General features: G+C 36.8%; 2 protein-coding genes across 3 annotated transcripts in view; both read left to right on the forward strand.

Annotated features, from left to right (window-relative positions):
- Positions 1-465: 465 nt before the first annotated feature.
- On the forward strand, positions 466-13461 carry LOC111580938 (BOLA class I histocompatibility antigen, alpha chain BL3-6-like). The gene is made up of 13 exons (XM_035956613.2): positions 466-557; positions 966-1171; positions 4746-5018; positions 5120-5410; positions 6519-6803; positions 7517-7618; positions 8565-8597; positions 9824-9862; positions 10045-10080; positions 10926-10955; positions 11054-11083; positions 11607-11648; positions 11850-13461. Exons 1-13 carry the CDS (start codon positions 481-483, stop codon positions 11912-11914), a joined length of 1509 nt encoding a protein of 502 aa, XP_035812506.2. The 5' UTR covers positions 466-480; the 3' UTR covers positions 11915-13461.
- A 910-nt stretch (positions 13462-14371) lies between these two features.
- The window catches only part of LOC111580940 (ATPase family AAA domain-containing protein 2-like), a 29689-nt gene continuing 25589 nt past the window's right edge, over positions 14372-18471 (forward strand). Inside the window, exons 1-4 of one of the 2 annotated variants that reach the window (XM_023288891.3) lie at positions 14372-14488; positions 14584-14768; positions 16815-16903; positions 17420-17448. In XM_023288891.3, coding sequence (XP_023144659.2) covers positions 14604-14768; positions 16815-16903; positions 17420-17448 — 283 coding nt within the window. In that variant the 5' untranslated portion in view covers positions 14372-14488; positions 14584-14603. Of the gene's footprint in view, positions 14769-16814; positions 16904-17419; positions 17449-18471 lie in introns of both variants that reach the window. The other variant, XM_023288893.3, reaches the window with a different exon arrangement.

Genomic DNA, 18471 nt, shown 5'->3' on the forward strand with positions numbered 1-18471 from the left:
AGACAGTAGATAGATAATTACTAATTATGACTATGTTTATATTAGTTTCACCTCATGGGGTCCAAATATTGATTATTTTTTATTTTTTAATTCTAATTTGAACTTCTCATTTAATCATTTTGGTGTTTTTTTATTATTTTCTTTTTTGTCTAAGTAAGGTTAAAAAATATATATTTTTTGGTCTTAGAAATGTGTGCAAATATATTTTGTCAGAATGTGTGTGTGTGTGTGTGTGTGTGTGTGTGTGTGTGTGTGTGTGTGTGTATATATATATATATATATATATATATATATATATATATATATATGTATTTATTTATTTATTTATTCTTGAGCGCAAGGTCGGCCATGGTACGGCGCCCCTGGAGCAGGAAGGGTTAAGGGTTAAGGGCAAAGAAAGTTGCTCAAGAGCCTGACAGTGAACCTCTGACCTTTGGAACAGTAGTCCAGAGCTTAACCGTTGCGCCACCATTCGAAATTATGCCGTCGAGATTCCCACATTTGGGGAATTCGCAAGGGGTCAGCACAACCAGAGTGCCAGCTGAGCCTCACCCTGGGTGAACCACCTTCTATTGTTAATTGTTAACAAAATATTCATTCTTTGCCTTGTAATTTTGATTTTATACTTACAGACTGACAGAAAACACATAGATACTTAATTAGTATCATAATTTCAGGTCATATAGCCTCAAATCTAGAACTGTATTTAATAATTTTAGCTTTATCTCAACAAATGGACTACTACTACTACTACTACTACTACTACTACTAATAATAATAATAATAAAGCATTTTAGCAAACCTATTCTATTACAAAGAAATATTTGCAATTTATATATCCGCTTTAATGTATGTATTTGTTTGATCTTTTTAAAAATCTGTTTTCTGATGCGTCACTTATGCAAATAAAAACCAGTCGGTGACAAAGTGGGCGCGACGTGCGCGTCTGTGTAATTACCAAGCAGCCCTGAACGCACCACACGGAACGAGCAGAAGGAGGAAGAAGCAGCCGAGCAGCAAGCGGTCGGTGTCGGCCTGACACGGACAGAAAAGTCGAGCCATCCGTCCGATCAAGCCCAATTTACTAACAAGAGAAGACAGTGGTCTGTGCTCAAAATGCTGCTGATCGCAGTTTTGGTCCTCCTGGGGGCTCAACTGACGGTTCATGGCGGTAAGTTGTTGTTTCCTGACACGATGCCGTTTGTCAGGTTAAAACTGAAAGTAAAACTTACAGTTGTGACGTCTTTAAAAAATCATATTTCAAGATGTAGTTCTTGTGAAGTATATCGACGCAGACGATTAGTTTCTTCAATTTTAGTAACGTACGATTACTACGTAACGTTCGACAGACGTGGTGCTGAAAAACAGCCAGAAGAAAATCAACTTACTGCTGAATATCGTCGACCGAACTCATTAGCTAACATTGGCTGTCGACTTAGCTTGTTGCTCAGGTTGAAACACGTAACCATGTCATGTATTAGCGCTTAAATTAACACTGGCGTTAAATATCGGTTAAGGTGCAGGTGAATAAGGTGCCACTTTAACAAACAGATGTGCAAAATGAGAAAAAAAATATTACTCGTAGTTTGTGTTTTTTTAAACTGTGCCATTTTGACTTGATAAAAGAAGAAAATTACGTATTGGTTAAAGCATTTGTTTGTGTGAGGCAGACGTCCTGACTTTACATCTTATGTTTTATTTTCACTTATTAGATCCAAATGTCCACTGTTTAATCTCCTTCTTTTAGCTTTTATCTATTAATTTAGACTGGGTTAGGGCAATTTTTAACTGTATATCATAAAATTAATCTGGCTTCCTACATCCAGATTCTGACCATTTGTTGTTAACTGTTTACTCCTTGTCTTGTTAATTTCGACAAAATCACACGTTTTCGTGACTGTCTATTATAATCCTGACTTTTTATTTGGAGAGATTTTATCACTTTTCCAAGTGAGGGCCAAACATTTAACATTTAAGGGTAAGAGAACGTAGTAATAGTTTAACGAATGCGTATGTTAGAAAAAAGTTCTGACTTTGAGTTATTCAGTCCAAATATTAACTTTTCATCTATTATTTTTGACCTTACCTGTGAAGTTAGACTTGGTGTGTGTGTGTGTGTGTGTGTGTGTGTGTGTATGTGTGTGTGTGTGTGTGTGTGTGTGTATGAAACTTTTAATCTGATTAAATAGATTGTGCAGGTTATAGCAGACATTTCACTTAAACTGACACACAATTAGGAAACATTGTTCCACTTTTCTAGCTTATTTTAAACCTGTCCCACAGCTACAACCTGAAGAAATGACCAAAAATACAGTTTAAAGTTGTTTTTTGGTGTAGTTGAGTCAGCTATCTTCACAGCACTGCCATGAATGTATTCATAATTTTTTTGTTGTCATTACAATCTGTTAACTATTACTTTGGTTAGTTGACTAGGACATCTTGCCTTTTATCTCTCTCTCTCTCTCTCTCTATATATATATATATATATATATATATATATATGTGTGTGTGTGTGTGTGTGTGTGTGTGTATGTATGTGTATGTGTGTGTGTGTACAAGGTTATTCAAAAAGAATGAACTGATTTCATTTTGTAATATTTTAATGAGGAAAAGCAATAGAAAACTCCAGCCAAGTCACAAGTATTCAAGTCACAAGTATTCTACTCACAATCAGCTTTTATTTCCTGTCTTACAAGTGTTCAGTGTGGCCACCACCTACAGCACGGGCAACATCAATGTGATAAGAGAATTCCTCCCAGACGCGTATCAGCATATCATGATCCACTGAGTTGATCGCTGTTGTTATTCGATGTCATTCGATGACCTTAAACATCAAGTTAAAGCTGATTGTGAGTGGAATATTTGTGACTTGGCTGGAGCATTCCATTGATTTTCCTTATTAAAATATTGCGTCATGAAATCGATTCATTCTTTTTGAATAACCCTATATATATATATATATATATATATATATATATATATATATATATATATATATATATATATATATATATATGTATGTATATGTATATATATGTATATATATATATATATATATATACATATATATATATATATAGCCATTACCATGAGACCTTATTACTTACATTAAGACAATACTTTTTTTGTTTTACACATTTTCTGAAATAAATTTTACAACATGCAGATGAGTTAATTTGCATACATGTCGAGAAATGTGTAAAAAAAGAAAGGTAGTAAAGCAAACACACAAATGTGTATTTGGGATGTTTTCACCAGTTTTAACCAGTAGCAACATATCTCACAATCTCAAATTGACCAGTATGTGAAAGACCGATGCTTTTGCCTGCAGTGTTTTTTTTTCAATTTTTTTTTTTATTGTTAAAGGGTTTGTAGAGTTAAAAACGATGTCTGAAGTTGCTGAAAACCTTTCATGCAAAAGACTAAAAGAAAGAGCAGATCCTCATCGATGAGCTCTAAAGAAAGCGTGGTGCAATAGTCTCCTATTAATGACCAGATTACAACAGCAGTGTACAGATCAACGGCATATAGTTTTTTTAAAAAAAAAGCAGATCTCAGCTGGTGTTGTTGCTGTTTTAGTGGCACTAGTGAGATAAAAGGCACACCTGTAAACTGCACGTTTAACTTTTGGTGAACTCTTTAAAAAAATCATGCATTTAAATGTCATCAATTGCAAGTAGTAATTTCTCCGCATGAAGTAAAATGTTGTGAATAAGTTATGAAGTCATGTTCTGATGAAGGTGGAGCAGTTGTTGTGTGTTTGAGTATGTGGACAGATGACATTGTCTAGATACTTGTGACATGATACGTCAGAAATGGCTCCAGAGCAAAGTCTGACTGTAAAGGTTGTAAAGGTTTGATTTCCTTATTTTCTTTCTGACAGATAAATGAGAGTTTAAAAGCTTTGTCAATCCTGTTTTTCTTTTTTGAGTTGTCTGGATAAGGAAACATTAACACAAATAAAGAAGATAAAAGACAAAACACAAAGAAGAACCAAGGTAGCACAAGATAAACAGAATTACAGTGCCTTCTCTGCAGTGTTTACTTCAGGTATTGATTAATTTTATCACAGTGGGTGTGTTTCTACTGTCAGGTGCTGATCTAATCTGCCCTTTCAGCCTTTCTGTTTTAATTGCGATTTTTGATCTACCACCTTGACTCTGAGCTGAAAAACAACAAATACTAGTTACTGGAGTTGTATAGAGCAATGGAGGTTTTTTATGTCAGCCTATATGGAAAATATATTATTTGACAAACTGTATGTCATGCAGCACTGTATGAAATGTAAACAAAAGAATACAGAACTGTTATACTGGAAACACCAATGTAATAAAAGTTTTTAAAAACAGAATTCATTATTTAAGTTAGTCATGTAATTCCAAAAGAAATCGAAGTTTCTGTTAGACCTCTTAACAAAAGTTCAGTCTGTATGTTAAAAGGCAACATGGAAGTGGTGGTATTTTACTGTAGATGTATACTTAAAAAAAAAAATTGAAAAAAAAAAAAACAGTTCCCATTTTGTTGCTAGTTACATGTCAAGTTCGGTGGCACTCATATTTCTTTAACTCTTGCCAGTGGAAAAGAAGCTAGTGGTGATAGATAGTGGTGACTGAACTAATAATAGTCCAAGTTTTGTGACTCATGCTGTACCTGAATATTTGGATGGATATTTAAAGATGCTAAGATAAGTAGAAGCTCAAAACTGATGTATCTCAGCTGAAAACTCATTCTCTGTGATTTTTCAGAGAAGCATTCCCTCACTTACATCTACACGGCCCTCTCCAAACCTGTCGGTTACCCGGGCATCCATGAGTTCACTGCCATGGGCTTGCTCGACGATAAGATGATCGACTACTACGATAGCGAGAACCAGGTAAAAGTTCCCAAACAAAGCTGGATGAAGGAGCGACTACAGAAGGATTACTGGGATAAAGGAACTCAGTCCCGCCGAAGCAAGCAGCAGTGGTTCAAGGTGAACATTGAGATCCTGATGAAGCGAATGAGGCAGAATGACTCAGGTAAGATCTTCAAAACATGAACAAAATTTGAAGTGCTGCGTTTAGTATTTCTCACCATCCCATCTTGTCTGGTTGGGTATTTATTTGCTTCCTCCCTTCAGACATCCATGTTCTCCAGTGGATGCATGGCTGCGTGGGCGATGTGCAGGATGACGGCTCGATCAAATTTAACCGTGGCATGGACATGTACAACTACGATGGAAGTGAATTCCTCTCGTTCGATGATGGGAACGGCGTCTGGGTGGCCTCGGTTAAGTCGGCGGAAGCAACCAAGAGGAAGTGGGATGGTGTCCTGGTGCTGAAGGAGTACACCAAGGGCTACCTGGAGAATGAGTGCATTAAGTGGCTGAAGGAGTTTTTGGATTATGGGAAAAAGCATCTGAAAGAAGTCTGTAAGTATGGCATAAAATAAGCTCTGTGGTATTGTATTAGACAGTGGATATTCTAGACATAGAGTAACAATTACATGTTTGAAACATGAAATAAATTGGTCAAACCCAAACCAGTTGTTGACCAGTGCTTCCACTATATGCTCCTTGAATGTATGTCCACCAGTGATAGAGAGGGCTCTGCTTCACCTCTTCAGAAATAATGTAGTAGTCTTTTGTTCTCTCAGATGTAGATGAATTTACACACCTGTGAGTAAAACATGTAAACAAGAAACCTTGCGGTATTCCAGCTTCTTAAATATGAATATCTTCTGGTTTCTTGCCTACTCTATGACAGTAAACAAAGGTTATCTTTGGTTGTGGACAAAACAAGACATTTGTCATATTTGGTTTGGGGAAAAACCAATTGACATTTTTCACCATTTTGTGGCAGTTTATCGACCAATCAACTAATTGCTTAATTAATAAAATAACTGGCAGATTAATCAACAGTAAAAATACTGAATTCAATTAAGTCCTACTTATTTTAATTAGTAAACTTTGAACCAATTCTGGTCTTCAATTGGTGTTACGTTGGTCACTCAGTCAGTTAGCCCTTGAAGCTGCTGGGACTGCTTCACTTAGGTGGAGGTGGTGGAAAACAGAGTCATGGATGTTTGTAGACTAGTGTGTCTTGAAAAGGGCCGCTCTGGGTGACGGTGCTTCATCTCAAGCGACATGACTGGCTGTCTTTGACCAACAGCAACAGTGTGCTCTGATTTGGTTCATGCAGCCAAACTATGAATTTATGATGCGCTTTTGTGACAGTTTTCACCTGATGCTTTTAAGTGAAACTGTCGAATGGTCTGTTGAACCATCTTCTCATTGCTGTTAATGAAGTGTCTATCGCTGATATAAAACATTCTGCTTTGATCATCCAGGTGTAGTAGCTGTGTAACGGTGAACTTTCCCCACTGTGGGATCAATAAAGTTTATCCTTATCCTTAGCTAGTAGTTGTCGTGATCTCGTTGTGATTGAATCAGATTATTATGGGGACATCAACGGTACAAACGGTTGCTGCGTGGTTAGTTTAGCACCCTGCAAACATCATTTTATAATTTCTCTTTCCAGCTAAACCTGAGGTCTTCTTGTACACAACAAAATCCAGAGTGGAGACCAATGTGGTTCTGAATTGCCTGGCCACCGGCTTCTACCCAAAAGACATCATCATGCAGATCAAACAGAACGGCCGTGTCTTGGGTAAACTGGATGGACTGAAGAGCTCTAATGTTCGTCCAAATGAGGACGACACCTTTCAGCAGAGAGACTATGTGGAGATTTTGAAGTCTGATGTGTCGACGTACAGTTGTCGGATCATTCATAAAGCGTCTGACATAGACATTGAGGAGGTTTGGGGTAAGTGACTTTCTGTTGTTTTTTTCTAATTTGTCCCAGATTTGTGTCATTTAGAAGAGAAATGTGTGCTTTGTATGCAGTTCACCCAAGAGATCTCAGTCCTGAAGTGGAAAATTTATTTTAATTAGTTCTTTAAAACCATGTGCGAATTCCAAGTCAGTTTGTTGTGTGTGAATGCTGCCCCCCATGCCATCTATGCATGGGTTTATATGTATGAACAAATGTGAAGGAAAGAACTGTTATATTTCACAGTATACCAGAGTTTAAAATCTAGTGTCTGTGGCAACATTGCTGTGTTGGTGCACGGGATACAGCGATGATCAGTTTACCAGATCTGCAGATGGAGCTAACCATAACAATGGAGATGGAGTAGGCTACAACAACTAGGAGGGTAGTTGAGGCTATGGAAGAAAAACCTTTGAAGCATCCAAGGAAAGCTTTAGAAGCTCCATATAGTAAAGAAAAGAGGAAAGATTATGGTCCAAGCGCCTTTTTCTCTCCTTGCCAAAAAGAGAGCGACAAATGTTCCACACTCCAGGTTTAACAAAGAGAAACATTAGTTTGTGTTTCTCACTTGCACAAAGCCAATTCAATGTTGTTTCGTGTTAGTTTGTCTTTGTATCTACATTTCAGCACAGCAACATGGAAATTATGGTGACGTGAACATGAAACTAACATGAATGTTTCCTGTGTTTCTCTTCACCCTGATGAAGCTGGAGATTCGAACACGGGTGTCATCATTGGTGCAGTGATAGTAGTACTTTTGCTTCTTGTTGGAGTGGTGCTGGTCGTCTTGAAGATGACGGGCAAAATCGGTAGGTGGACCGTGCTCTATAATGCCTGTCTTTAACAACAGTGAAGTGTATTTTTTACGGACTTTTTTAAAATATATATAAAGTAAAAGACATTTAATAGTACCTTACAGACAGGGCTGTACAGTGCTGTGCTGTTATGTCTGTCTCACATTGATGGGTAATATACCGGAACTGTAATACAACTTTTATATAGTGTAACTGCACCCAAATTACAAACCAGATTGTGTGTGTCTGCATCCTCCTTGGTTATCAGGTGCAAAGGACTGTTATTATTGTGGTCTTCACAAGGTGCTTAAAGGTCACCGTGAACAGCAGTCCTGTCAATCATTATCTGGCAGAGGCTATTTTTTATTATCTGAACTAAAAGTTGAATAAGATCACAGTTTCTTACTGTTTGTGCTTCTACCACAATAGTGTCTACCACCTGTGGAATGTGAATTTGGATTTTACACTTATATTTGTAAAATTTTCATGGCTGAAGACAATTAGTTCAAGGCCTAATGGAAAGTTGAAAATCTATATATAGAAATTCTTTCTATATGTCTAGTAATTAATGATGTAATTTTGGTATTAATATATAGGAAACATGCTTTTCAAAACTGCCCAAAGGCATTATGGTTTATAGGGTTAGATATGTAATACATTTTCTGTTTATATAGGACTTTCCTGAACAGTGCAAGCAAAGATCTTATGAAGCAGAAAATATAAAACGGCTACAGTAAAATTAGAAATGGCAAAAACCTAAAAATAAAACAATCAATAGATCCAGAAAATGTCACACAAGGCAAACCAGAAAAAGTATATTTAAAGCTTTAATTTCTAAGAAATCTCCGACTGTGCTTGCCCTCTGTCAGGCAGACATCGGATTGTATTCAAATGCAGATTCAGAGCATGCTGTGATTATATCCATATTCAGTTATGCCATCTGTGTTAACTGTATTAACAGGAGGTGCCGGACGTGGAGCCAGGGACATCAATGGTAACTACTTTTCTACTTTTCCCACTCCGATGATGTTCGAAGGCTGGCATCTGTGCAGGACTGATTAAAAAGCATATGGCTGCTGTTATTCTGTGTTTGTCTCGCGACCATCAAATCCCACTGAAAGACCTGAACCAAAAATGTCTCAGTTTGGCTCTCGGACCCAGTCCAGGCATATTTGATAGACTGGTACCAGTTAAAGTCAACCAAACCAGGGATGCTCTCCTTCATGGCATTATTTTTCTTGTTTTGTGAGTGACCAAAAATGGGAATATATTCCCTTTGCGCCCTACAAGTTGTGTTGTTTTCCAAAGTGTATGCTGATTTCTGCCCTCTGATTTGGGGGGACAAATCGGACAAAAAGAACAACTGAATTCTAACCTCGCTCAGACTAAAGGCCAGATTAAAATGGTTCAGTTTCTCAGAGCATATTTTAGCTTTGTGTTTATTAACGGGTAGACCTCCTTTGCCTGTCGGCGATATGCCAACTAAGTGTTATTGTTGTAATCCCCCATAGAGTGAAGTGACTTTTTCAGTCATGCTGTTTTGCCTGAAAAGCCAAACAAACCCAAAGATATTTGAACTATTGTGCAGCAAACAAAATAATCAATTCCATCCATTATCTATACACCACTTAATCCTCATTAGGGTCGCGGGGGGGGGGGGGGGCACTGAAGCATGTTCCAGCTGACTCAGGTGAAGGCAGGGGACACTCTGGACAGGTCACCAGTCTGTCACAGGGCTACATATGCAGACAAACAATCACACTCACATTCACACCTACGGGCAATTTAGAATGATCAATTAACCTCAGCATATTTTTGGACTGTGGGAGGAAGCCGGAGTACCCGGAGAGAACCCACGCATGCACAGGGAGAACATGCAAACTCCATGCAGAAAGATCCCGGGAAAGCCGGGACGCGAACCAGGGATCTTCTCGCTGCAAGGCGAAAGTGCTAACCACTACACCACTGTGCAGCCCATTATCAATTCCTTACATTCAAAAATTAGAAATAGAAAATATTTCACATCTTTGTCTAAAAATTTCAGAAGCAGCGGATTATTCATCTTATTCCTCTAAAATTTATCCTCATTCATTTGGAAAAAAATTTGATATGGGAACCCAACAGGATCAAAGAATGTCACATACAAAAGGAGTGTAAAATGGCAAACGTATGAAAACAGGTTGCAACATTTGGGTCCTAATATTTTTTGTGTGTCTGCAGTCGCTGCGATTGCCGTGCCGGCTGCATCTCCTGCCAATGGTAAATATTTTCCTCTGCAAACATATAAATACACATACAGAAACATACAGATTGTGGCAGATAAGCTAAAATAATTCTTTCTGTGTGTGTGTGTGTGTGTGTGTGTGCGTGTGTGCGTGTGTGCGTGTGTGCGTGTGTGCGTGTGTGCGTGTGTGCGTGTGTGTGTGCGTGTGTGTGTGTAGGCAATGCGGCTAACGCCTCGCACGTACTGCTCAACCGTAAGTACTTTCCTCTGTAAAGATAGAAACATTACTACAAGAACAGGTTGTAGCAGATGGTAGGGCTGCAGTACTCTAATCTACTGATAATTGAAACAAACTTGCGACTATTTGGATCCTGAATCGCACAATTACTAAACGACCCTTACTTGACTATCAGCTTTAAAGTTTTGCTTCGGGTTGTTTTCAGTATGTGCTAACCAGTTATATAGATGCTTTACTCCTTACATTTTCACATTTTTGCATTGTTACAGCGTCTTTCACAGCATGCTGCATCAGCACTAGAAAGTTGTTTCACTGTGTTGAATATATCTTCCAGCAACTTGCAATCAATTTGCTCCTCTATTGTTTTTGAGCCATGCTGCATCTATTTTTTTTTTCACCCAATATGTTTTATATTCCTCTCTGGTCTGTCTAAACACTGCCTGCAGTTCACCTCACTGTTGATCGCAGCTGAGTCAGTCATGGCTTCTTATTTGCACCAATGAGCACGGATTTTTTTTTTTTTTGTTTAAAGGATTTAGTCCACATCTTTTTTTTTTTGCAATAAAAGACATAGAATAAAGAGTAATCAACAAAAAAATGATTGTGAAGGACAGTACACACATGCGGTCAGGTAGAAACTTTGAGTATGCGTTGACAAAACAGACAAACGATGCCACCAACTAATCAGTAATTACATTTGTTCGCAACTAATTTTGTCAAAGATTTTAGAGCACTATGTTGATTATTCATTGGAACCCTACAGTTAAACCTTAATATTTGCTCTGTGTGCGTGTGCGTGTGCGTGTGCGTGTGTGTGTGTGCGTGTGCGTGTGCGTGTGCGTGTGCGTGTGTGTGTAAAGAAAACGAAGGCCGAGACTTTCGCTCCTCTGGTAAGTATTTTCCCCTGCAAAGATATCAATATATGTAAGGAAACAGAATGTGGCAGATGGGCTTAAATAATTCCCGTTATGTGTGTGTCTGTGTGCAGGTAGCAACGATGACTTGAAGGATGGCAAAGGTAACTGATTTGTTTCTGTAAATATGTTCCCCTGAGTAGCATTTCGTACTTTAGCGTTGTGTAGGGATGCATGAATAAAAAAAGTCAATGTTACAGATAGCCTGTATATATAATGGGGACCGAACTATTTTCAGACCGACTGATGTCTCTGGTGTGTCTCTTCAGCAGAGACACAACCGGCAAAAAATAAAACTGAACAAGAAACACAAGACGTTGCCGCAAACTGGGAATCTGGTTACTTTCACAGTGACTAAGGCTACGCTAACAGCTAGTGGCAAAGTTAGTAGGCATCCACGCCTTAGCCTGAAACAGTGTCTGGAAAACAGCAATTAATAATGCTTTAAGATATGGACCGAAGTGGGGAATTAAAGTGACAGAATATTGAAAGATTAACAAAACAGAGAAGAGCAGCAACTGCAAGAGACAGACTGACGTATGACAGCAGAGCGTGCGAACGTCCCTAGTGTATATAGTGCTTTTGTAAGCACATGCTGTACCTAAATACATTTTCTTTCATTCACAGGGTCTAAAGGATCTCTGAGCGGCAGTGACTCTGGTGTCTCTTGTAAGTGTTTTTGGTCATTGGAAAGATGTACTTAACACTTTCATAATCTCTGTGAACCAGCCAGAGTTTTCAGGAGGACATGTTTGCGTGTTGGATGTTGACTTCAGATGATAGCCGTATATGAAAAAGCAAGAGCTGATAGGCCTTTGTGTTTTTAAAAAATATTACTTTACATTGAAAAAATATTATTTGTCCCTGCAGCAAGTGGTCGGGAAAGCCAGACTCCTGAGGCAGCGAGTCTCCTGAATAACCCAGAATCAGGCTGAAGATTCTGCAAGTACCAGGATGTCCATCAGAGTAACAAAAAGACTCCCAGGAACCAAATTTACCAATTCAACAAATATTTCAGTCGCTGGGTAATTGATAAAAACTGAAAGGGGAATTTAAAAGTCCAACATCTTGCCAAACTGATGGATCACCTGGAAAATGTAGTTCTGTTTGAGCTGCTGAAAAGGTTTTTAAAAATTGAAACAAAGGAAATCCCGTTTCCATTCCTGTTCAAGCTGATCCTCAAAGTTATAGCGTATTTTGGATGATTTAGATCATTGGACAGGTTAGTTTCTTCACAGGGAAGAGGTTCCATGGGAATTCAGAAGTTCAAAACTTAAATCTGAAATAAGTCATAACTGTGAGCCAGACCCTTAAAACCAGGTCTGTGCAACAGAATAGAGGAGAATACAGGAGAAACATGGAAACAAACTTTTAGTAAAGTTGTTTATACCTAATTTGATACCAAATTAGACTAAAACCATCAGGTTGATTGTTTTGTTCTCAGCAGAAGCTTTGTAATAAGTGAATTATGCATAGTGAATGTATAAAAGAATGGGACAATTTTGTATTCTTCACAGAATCTTAAAAATGAACTGAAGAAAAATATACAAAACAATATAAAGGTGCACACAAAGAAGAGGGATGACAAAGAAATAAAGATCTAAGTGCAATTTTACTTAATCCATACAAATTATGGATCAGTGAATCAGTTGGAAAGAAGTTTTTACAAATGTGGCACAGTATACCTGCAGCCATTTTGAGTACACTAGTATCATTTTAATAGGCTGAAAGTAATTTTAAAAAATGGGTAAAAAGATTTCAGTCTGATTAAAAAAAGAAGAAACATTTTACTGGTTTTATGCATTTAATACTCTACTGTGTAGTTTTATTATTTCAGCTTTTTAAGTCAGTTACCATTGCAGATATGTCAGTACAATTGATGCTATATAATATACACATTTTCTGATTTATGTTAGCAGCCTACAGAGTTTATGCCTTTTAAAGTCATTGTTCATCACAAAACATATGATTGATTGATGCCTTGTGCAAATGTTATATTATCTGGATTTTATGTTTTTACTGCTGTGTTTTTTTTTTTGTTTTTTTTTTAGCTTTTTATCAGTTCTTCAGCTTAATTGATCAGTGTGATGAAATTAACTGTTAAAATAACATGAACAGTCACATTATAAAGTGCACTTCTCAGGATGAACATGTTTGACTATTGAATTTGTCGGTCTTTGTCAGAAATCTTTCGGGTACTGTGAAAATTCCAGTTGACTTTGAGGATATGATGAGATAGTGCTGACATTTATTCAATATTTGCAGCTTCTGCCTTTAAATGTAATTAATTCCCACTTTCTTCAACCTTATTTCTTTAAAAAAAAAAAAAAAGACATGATTATTAGAACTAATTGTAAAGTTTTTCTGTTTTTATGAGTGGGCTACTTTGAATCGGCTGGAATCAGCTGAAGTATTCACATAATTGAGAAAGTGAGAAGGGTTTTTAATAATAATCTTAATAAAAAAGGCAACTTCTCTCTTGTGGGTGTCGCATTGCTTGTTTTTTTTTCTGTTACTCCATCTTGATCTATCAGACTTAAATTCAGCTGTAACAAGAATGTTTTTCAACGTAATTATTCAGTGGGAAGATGTGTTTTTACAACGTGAAAACCTAATTTTACTGACGCTATGTTTGTCAGCTACATGCAAAGAAAGCACTGAACCTTGAGCTGTTACTGCTGTACTGGACTATTTGATTTTCATGCAGCGGTGTACTTTCACCCCACCACACTACTTTTATTGCATTACATTTATTTGACAGATGTAGTTCAAGCTTTTCACACACACACAGGAAATTATTGAACTTTTAACTGTTCATCTGACAGCTTTAGTTACATTAGAGATTCAGATGCAAAATATAATCATTGAAGATAAGACCATACAGATCTGTGGGAACTAATTCAATAGCAGTATATAAAGCTAAAAAATAACTGGCGACTGTCACAATAATGTACGTTTTAAGGCATTAAAATGTACAGTCTGATAATATAAGACATTCCGGGGAATTTTCACTGTACTTTTGTGTACTCAAAAATAAGATCTGCATATTTCTTCTAAAGCCAATTCTTATTGCTATTATACACACAGGACTTGAGACAACAGCAATTGATCTGAAGTTCTTTCCAACAGAAATGAAAATAAAACCACAATTTTACCTGACAATTTAAATATTAAGGTAAAAATGAAACGGCAAGAGATTCGTTCAAGTAATGTTAATAATTTAACACACATGGAGAATAAAAACAAATGTTTTAATTGTAATAATTACAATAAATTAACACATAGATTAAAAATGTATTATTTTTGTAGTTTAGGTGTACGACATACGCACGTTGCGGCATGACATCACTAGGCGGCGGCAGAAGTCGACGTTTTGAATCGCCAGCGGTTTGACCGGAGTCCGTCCGCTTATCAAGCGTGTGTCTGGGCGTGTTTCACTTCCAGCTCTGCCTCCACGCACGGAGCACATCGCGTTACATCTCGGCGAAACGACCCTCAGACACTCGGAGGTGTTTTTTCCTCTGATGTTTGTTCTCCTTTTTTTTTTTTACACTTCTGTCGTTAACCTGCCGGTAAGCTAACTCCAACCATTTCCGTGCGTTAGCTTGTTCGTGCGTCGTTACCATGGTGACGGCCGGCGGCAGGAGCAGACGAAGGGTGGACGCCGACCGGAGAAGCGGGCAGCTGCGGCGAAAGTACAAACCGGTAAAGCGCTCCAAGACCGGGGTTCGACCGGGGAACCGAAAAAAGAGCAAAGTAGCCCGGCCGAGGAAGTCTGGACCGTCCAAAGTGAGTGTATCTGTGTGTTTATCAAAGTTAGCCTCTCTGCGGAGGCTCAGTGCATCATTGCTAGTCAATCTGTCAGAACCAAAGATTCAAGCTGTTAAAACCGAGTAACCTGTCAAAATCACAAATCTAATGTACTTAAAATGAGTCAGACTTATTTTTTATCACTGCAGAGGAATAATAAAAAGCAATTTGTCTTAAAATTATTCTATATAAGATAAACTATTAATCCCGATGAAAGTTCTTTTGCCAGATATTTCTCAGAAACAAAAGAGCAAGAAAAACTGTATATTACTGAAAATAAAATAAGTAAGCAAACAGAAATCTATAGAACAGAAAGCAAGCAATACTGCAACGATTCTGAGATAGTAAATACTGTCACACAGGATAATGAGATTTGCACATTACATTGAAATATCTCACATTTCATTGATTAAAATAAAAAAATCTTTTACTCAGCAGTCTCTGTTTTATAGCTTATACATGCATCTATTTTTTATGTCATTTTACTTCTAGCTGATCTTGATTTAGTTGATTCCATATGTTTTTTAAAAAGTTAAATGCTCTCACGTTTTTGTTAATATACTAACTTTACATTTTAATATTTTTATTGTCATTGTTATGCATGTTTCCTATTTGTGTTTCTAAATCTTTAACTTCTTACTCAGCTTTATTGTAAGTGAGACTTCTATACCTTAATGTGTTCCAAGTTTGAATAAAGCTCGAAGGTATTTTATGAATAATATCAAATCATACTTTTTAAATGTCATCATCTCTGGTCAAATGTAACTTAGCAAATTTGCTGAAGTCATTTATTTAAGTACAGGTTTGAGGTATTTGTTGGAGTATTTCTGATATATGCTCCTTTGCACTTCTACTTCATGTCAAGTCATGTCAATATTCTGCCTTTAGCTCCACTTTTTACATTTTTTACTGGATGGATTTAGATTTTGTACTCAAAACATGATCAGTTTATAAAAGCTGACACCCTGTTACAGATTAAATCACCCAAAAATATAGACAGTTCATTCACATCTAGCAAACACAACATTAAAATGCTGTATAAACGGTAGCACATTTTGTATTATTTAGAAATAAGTTAACATTAAATTGATACCTGCATTTTTTTGCAATGTTGCAATATTGATATATATATATATATATTTTAACCTAATTAGTCGTAGTTTGGCTAATGACTCAATTTTTTACAATTTTTCTCAATTATTTAATTGTACTTTCGTCAGCTTTTTATTAATAAACTACAACACTGTTTAGGTGTCATTTCATATTTATTTTTCTGTTTTATGGCAGGTGGATGGTGTGAATAGATCGGTGTTTATGCTGTATTGTGTATGCAAAGTTTTTAAATATAGGCTACATTAAAAATAAGTATTGATAATAAGCAAGTATTGATATATTGATATATTGAGTATAACATTGGCAATAATGCTGCAATCATCAGTGTTTGCATAATATGTCACGGGAAGCTTAAAACAAGCAATGAAAAATACATAATCAGGAAATAAATAGAGACAGAAGAATGACTTGGCACATGTACAGAAATCACTTTATTAGGAAACTAGTTAAATGATTGTAAGAGATCTCACTGCATTTTGGAGTTCTAGTTAGGTTTTGAATTTCATTTTATGTAATAGGTAAAATAATAATGAGTAATGTTCTTATGTAAATGTAAGTATTGCATACTGCGTTCACTCTAACACTTATTAAGGAAATAAGTAATTTTCTTTGACTGCTATTTCCAGGGTCAGTAAAGAACCTTCAGGCTCAAAGTTACATTGTGCAGCTTGTTCTTGTGCAGTTGTACAGCTCTGTAAATTGTTGCCTCATTTCTATATAAGATGGAAAACCCACTGCACATTTCAAAGCAGTCCAATTGTCATGGATTTAGAAATAAATAGTACTTCGCTCTTTGAAAATAAACTCTGTAAACATAAGAAATGTGTGCAGCGCTGCCTGTGTGGATGTAATTCTGGTCTTAATTGGTGGTGTGAGTATGATGCTGACTTCTTGCTGTGAAACGCTCTTCAGGAGCTAATTGCCAAGCGTAAAGGACAGAATCGCATTGGTTCGGGAACACGTCGGGATGGAGGTGCCAGATCGACGAGGACCGTTAAGAGGTTGGACCAAAATTATTAATAAATATTGTTTTATTAACCAAGTTTTTTTTGTGTGTCATTTCTGAAAGTATTTCTGAGTCTATGAAGTATCTGTGTATATGCACTCCAAACAGATGCAGTGATCCTTTGCTTGAGTTTAAGTAGCATTATTTATAAAATAGCCTCAGCTGGACTCTCTATGTAAGGGGGCCACAAGCCAAAATGCTTGGAACCAACTGGTTTAATTTTGGCACCATGACTTGTATTAAATACTCTCACAATATATGCATTTATGTATAGTTTAAATCTGAAAAATAACTGTATCTGGTAGTCAGGTATAGTGCAGTAAAATATTTGTCACTGAAATGAGGTGAAGAAGAACAAGATAGAGGAGAATAGATGATATGAAATGCTCAAGTTAAACACAAACACTTTCAAACTGGACTGAAGAGCAGCGCTTGAATCAGTGTATAAAGTAATAATTCTATGGCACGTGTTTGAATTTTTTCTCACACAGAGTGTTGTTTGTGTTTATAGGAAATCTTCAAAGATTCAGAAATCTCCAGGTAAGGAAATAAATGTTAACAAGAACCACTCAGATCTAAATATCTGAATTTTGAAAGAGAAATTTGTTAAACTCTTTCTATAAAAGTAAGGCAGTAGAACCTTATTTATCGCTTTTGTTCAGCTACATAGTGCATACACTTGCTTTTTGTGGCAACAAATTAGGTATTGACATCAATGCGTACAGTGGTTAAAATTTCTGTTTCTGTTTATACTGAAGTGAGTAGAAGATGAACTCATCTCGTTGAAGAAGAAACATGTTTTTCAACACAGACCAGTGTTTTATTTTCTGCTTTTTGTATAATTTCAGAATGAAAGAAGCTAAATATTGGGGACTTAATTAGCTCATAAGTCATCATTAAGAAACTTCAGCTTTGTAAATACTGTAACTCCTCTCCCAACAATATGCAGGCATTCTGTAAGCAGCTGCCCAGTACTCTAAACATTAAAATAATTGATATATACAAAGCAGGAGAAGCTGTAAGCTGATAGTAAAGTGTTTTCAGGGAGCTGTTTCCTTAGTTTCTAATGTAATTAAGAAATAGCAGCGGACAAAAACTGTCAGGTTAAGGTCCTGAAGAGCAAGGAAATTTTCAGAGAAAACAGCTAATAAGATTTTTTTTAAAATGCCCATCTAACCCTTGTTATACTACAAATAGCTTCAAGAAATTTGATCAGAAGAAACCTTTTTCTGCATCCTCACCACAGAAGTTTGAACATCTGAATAAGCGTGATGCATTTTGGAAAGAAATCTTGTGGACTGATGAAGTTAAAGCAGAACGTTCTGGCTGCCAGGAACAATGTTTGGGAAAAGGTGCAAAACTTAACAAAGAGTTCACACCTCCAGCTGTTCAGCACAGGGGTGGATTCATCATGCTTTGAGTTTGTGTTGCAGCTGGTGCAGGGAAGATTTCACTGGTAGAGGGAAGAAGGGATTTTGTTACACAGCTGTGATGCTGCTGGCTGTGGTGTTATAAAACGTTGAGCAAGAAGATTGTCCAGACTCTTGCATGGGCACAAAAAAA

The sequence above is a fragment of the Amphiprion ocellaris genome, chromosome 15, assembly GCF_022539595.1.
Source record: "Amphiprion ocellaris isolate individual 3 ecotype Okinawa chromosome 15, ASM2253959v1, whole genome shotgun sequence".
Classification (NCBI taxonomy): Eukaryota; Metazoa; Chordata; class Actinopteri; family Pomacentridae; genus Amphiprion; species Amphiprion ocellaris.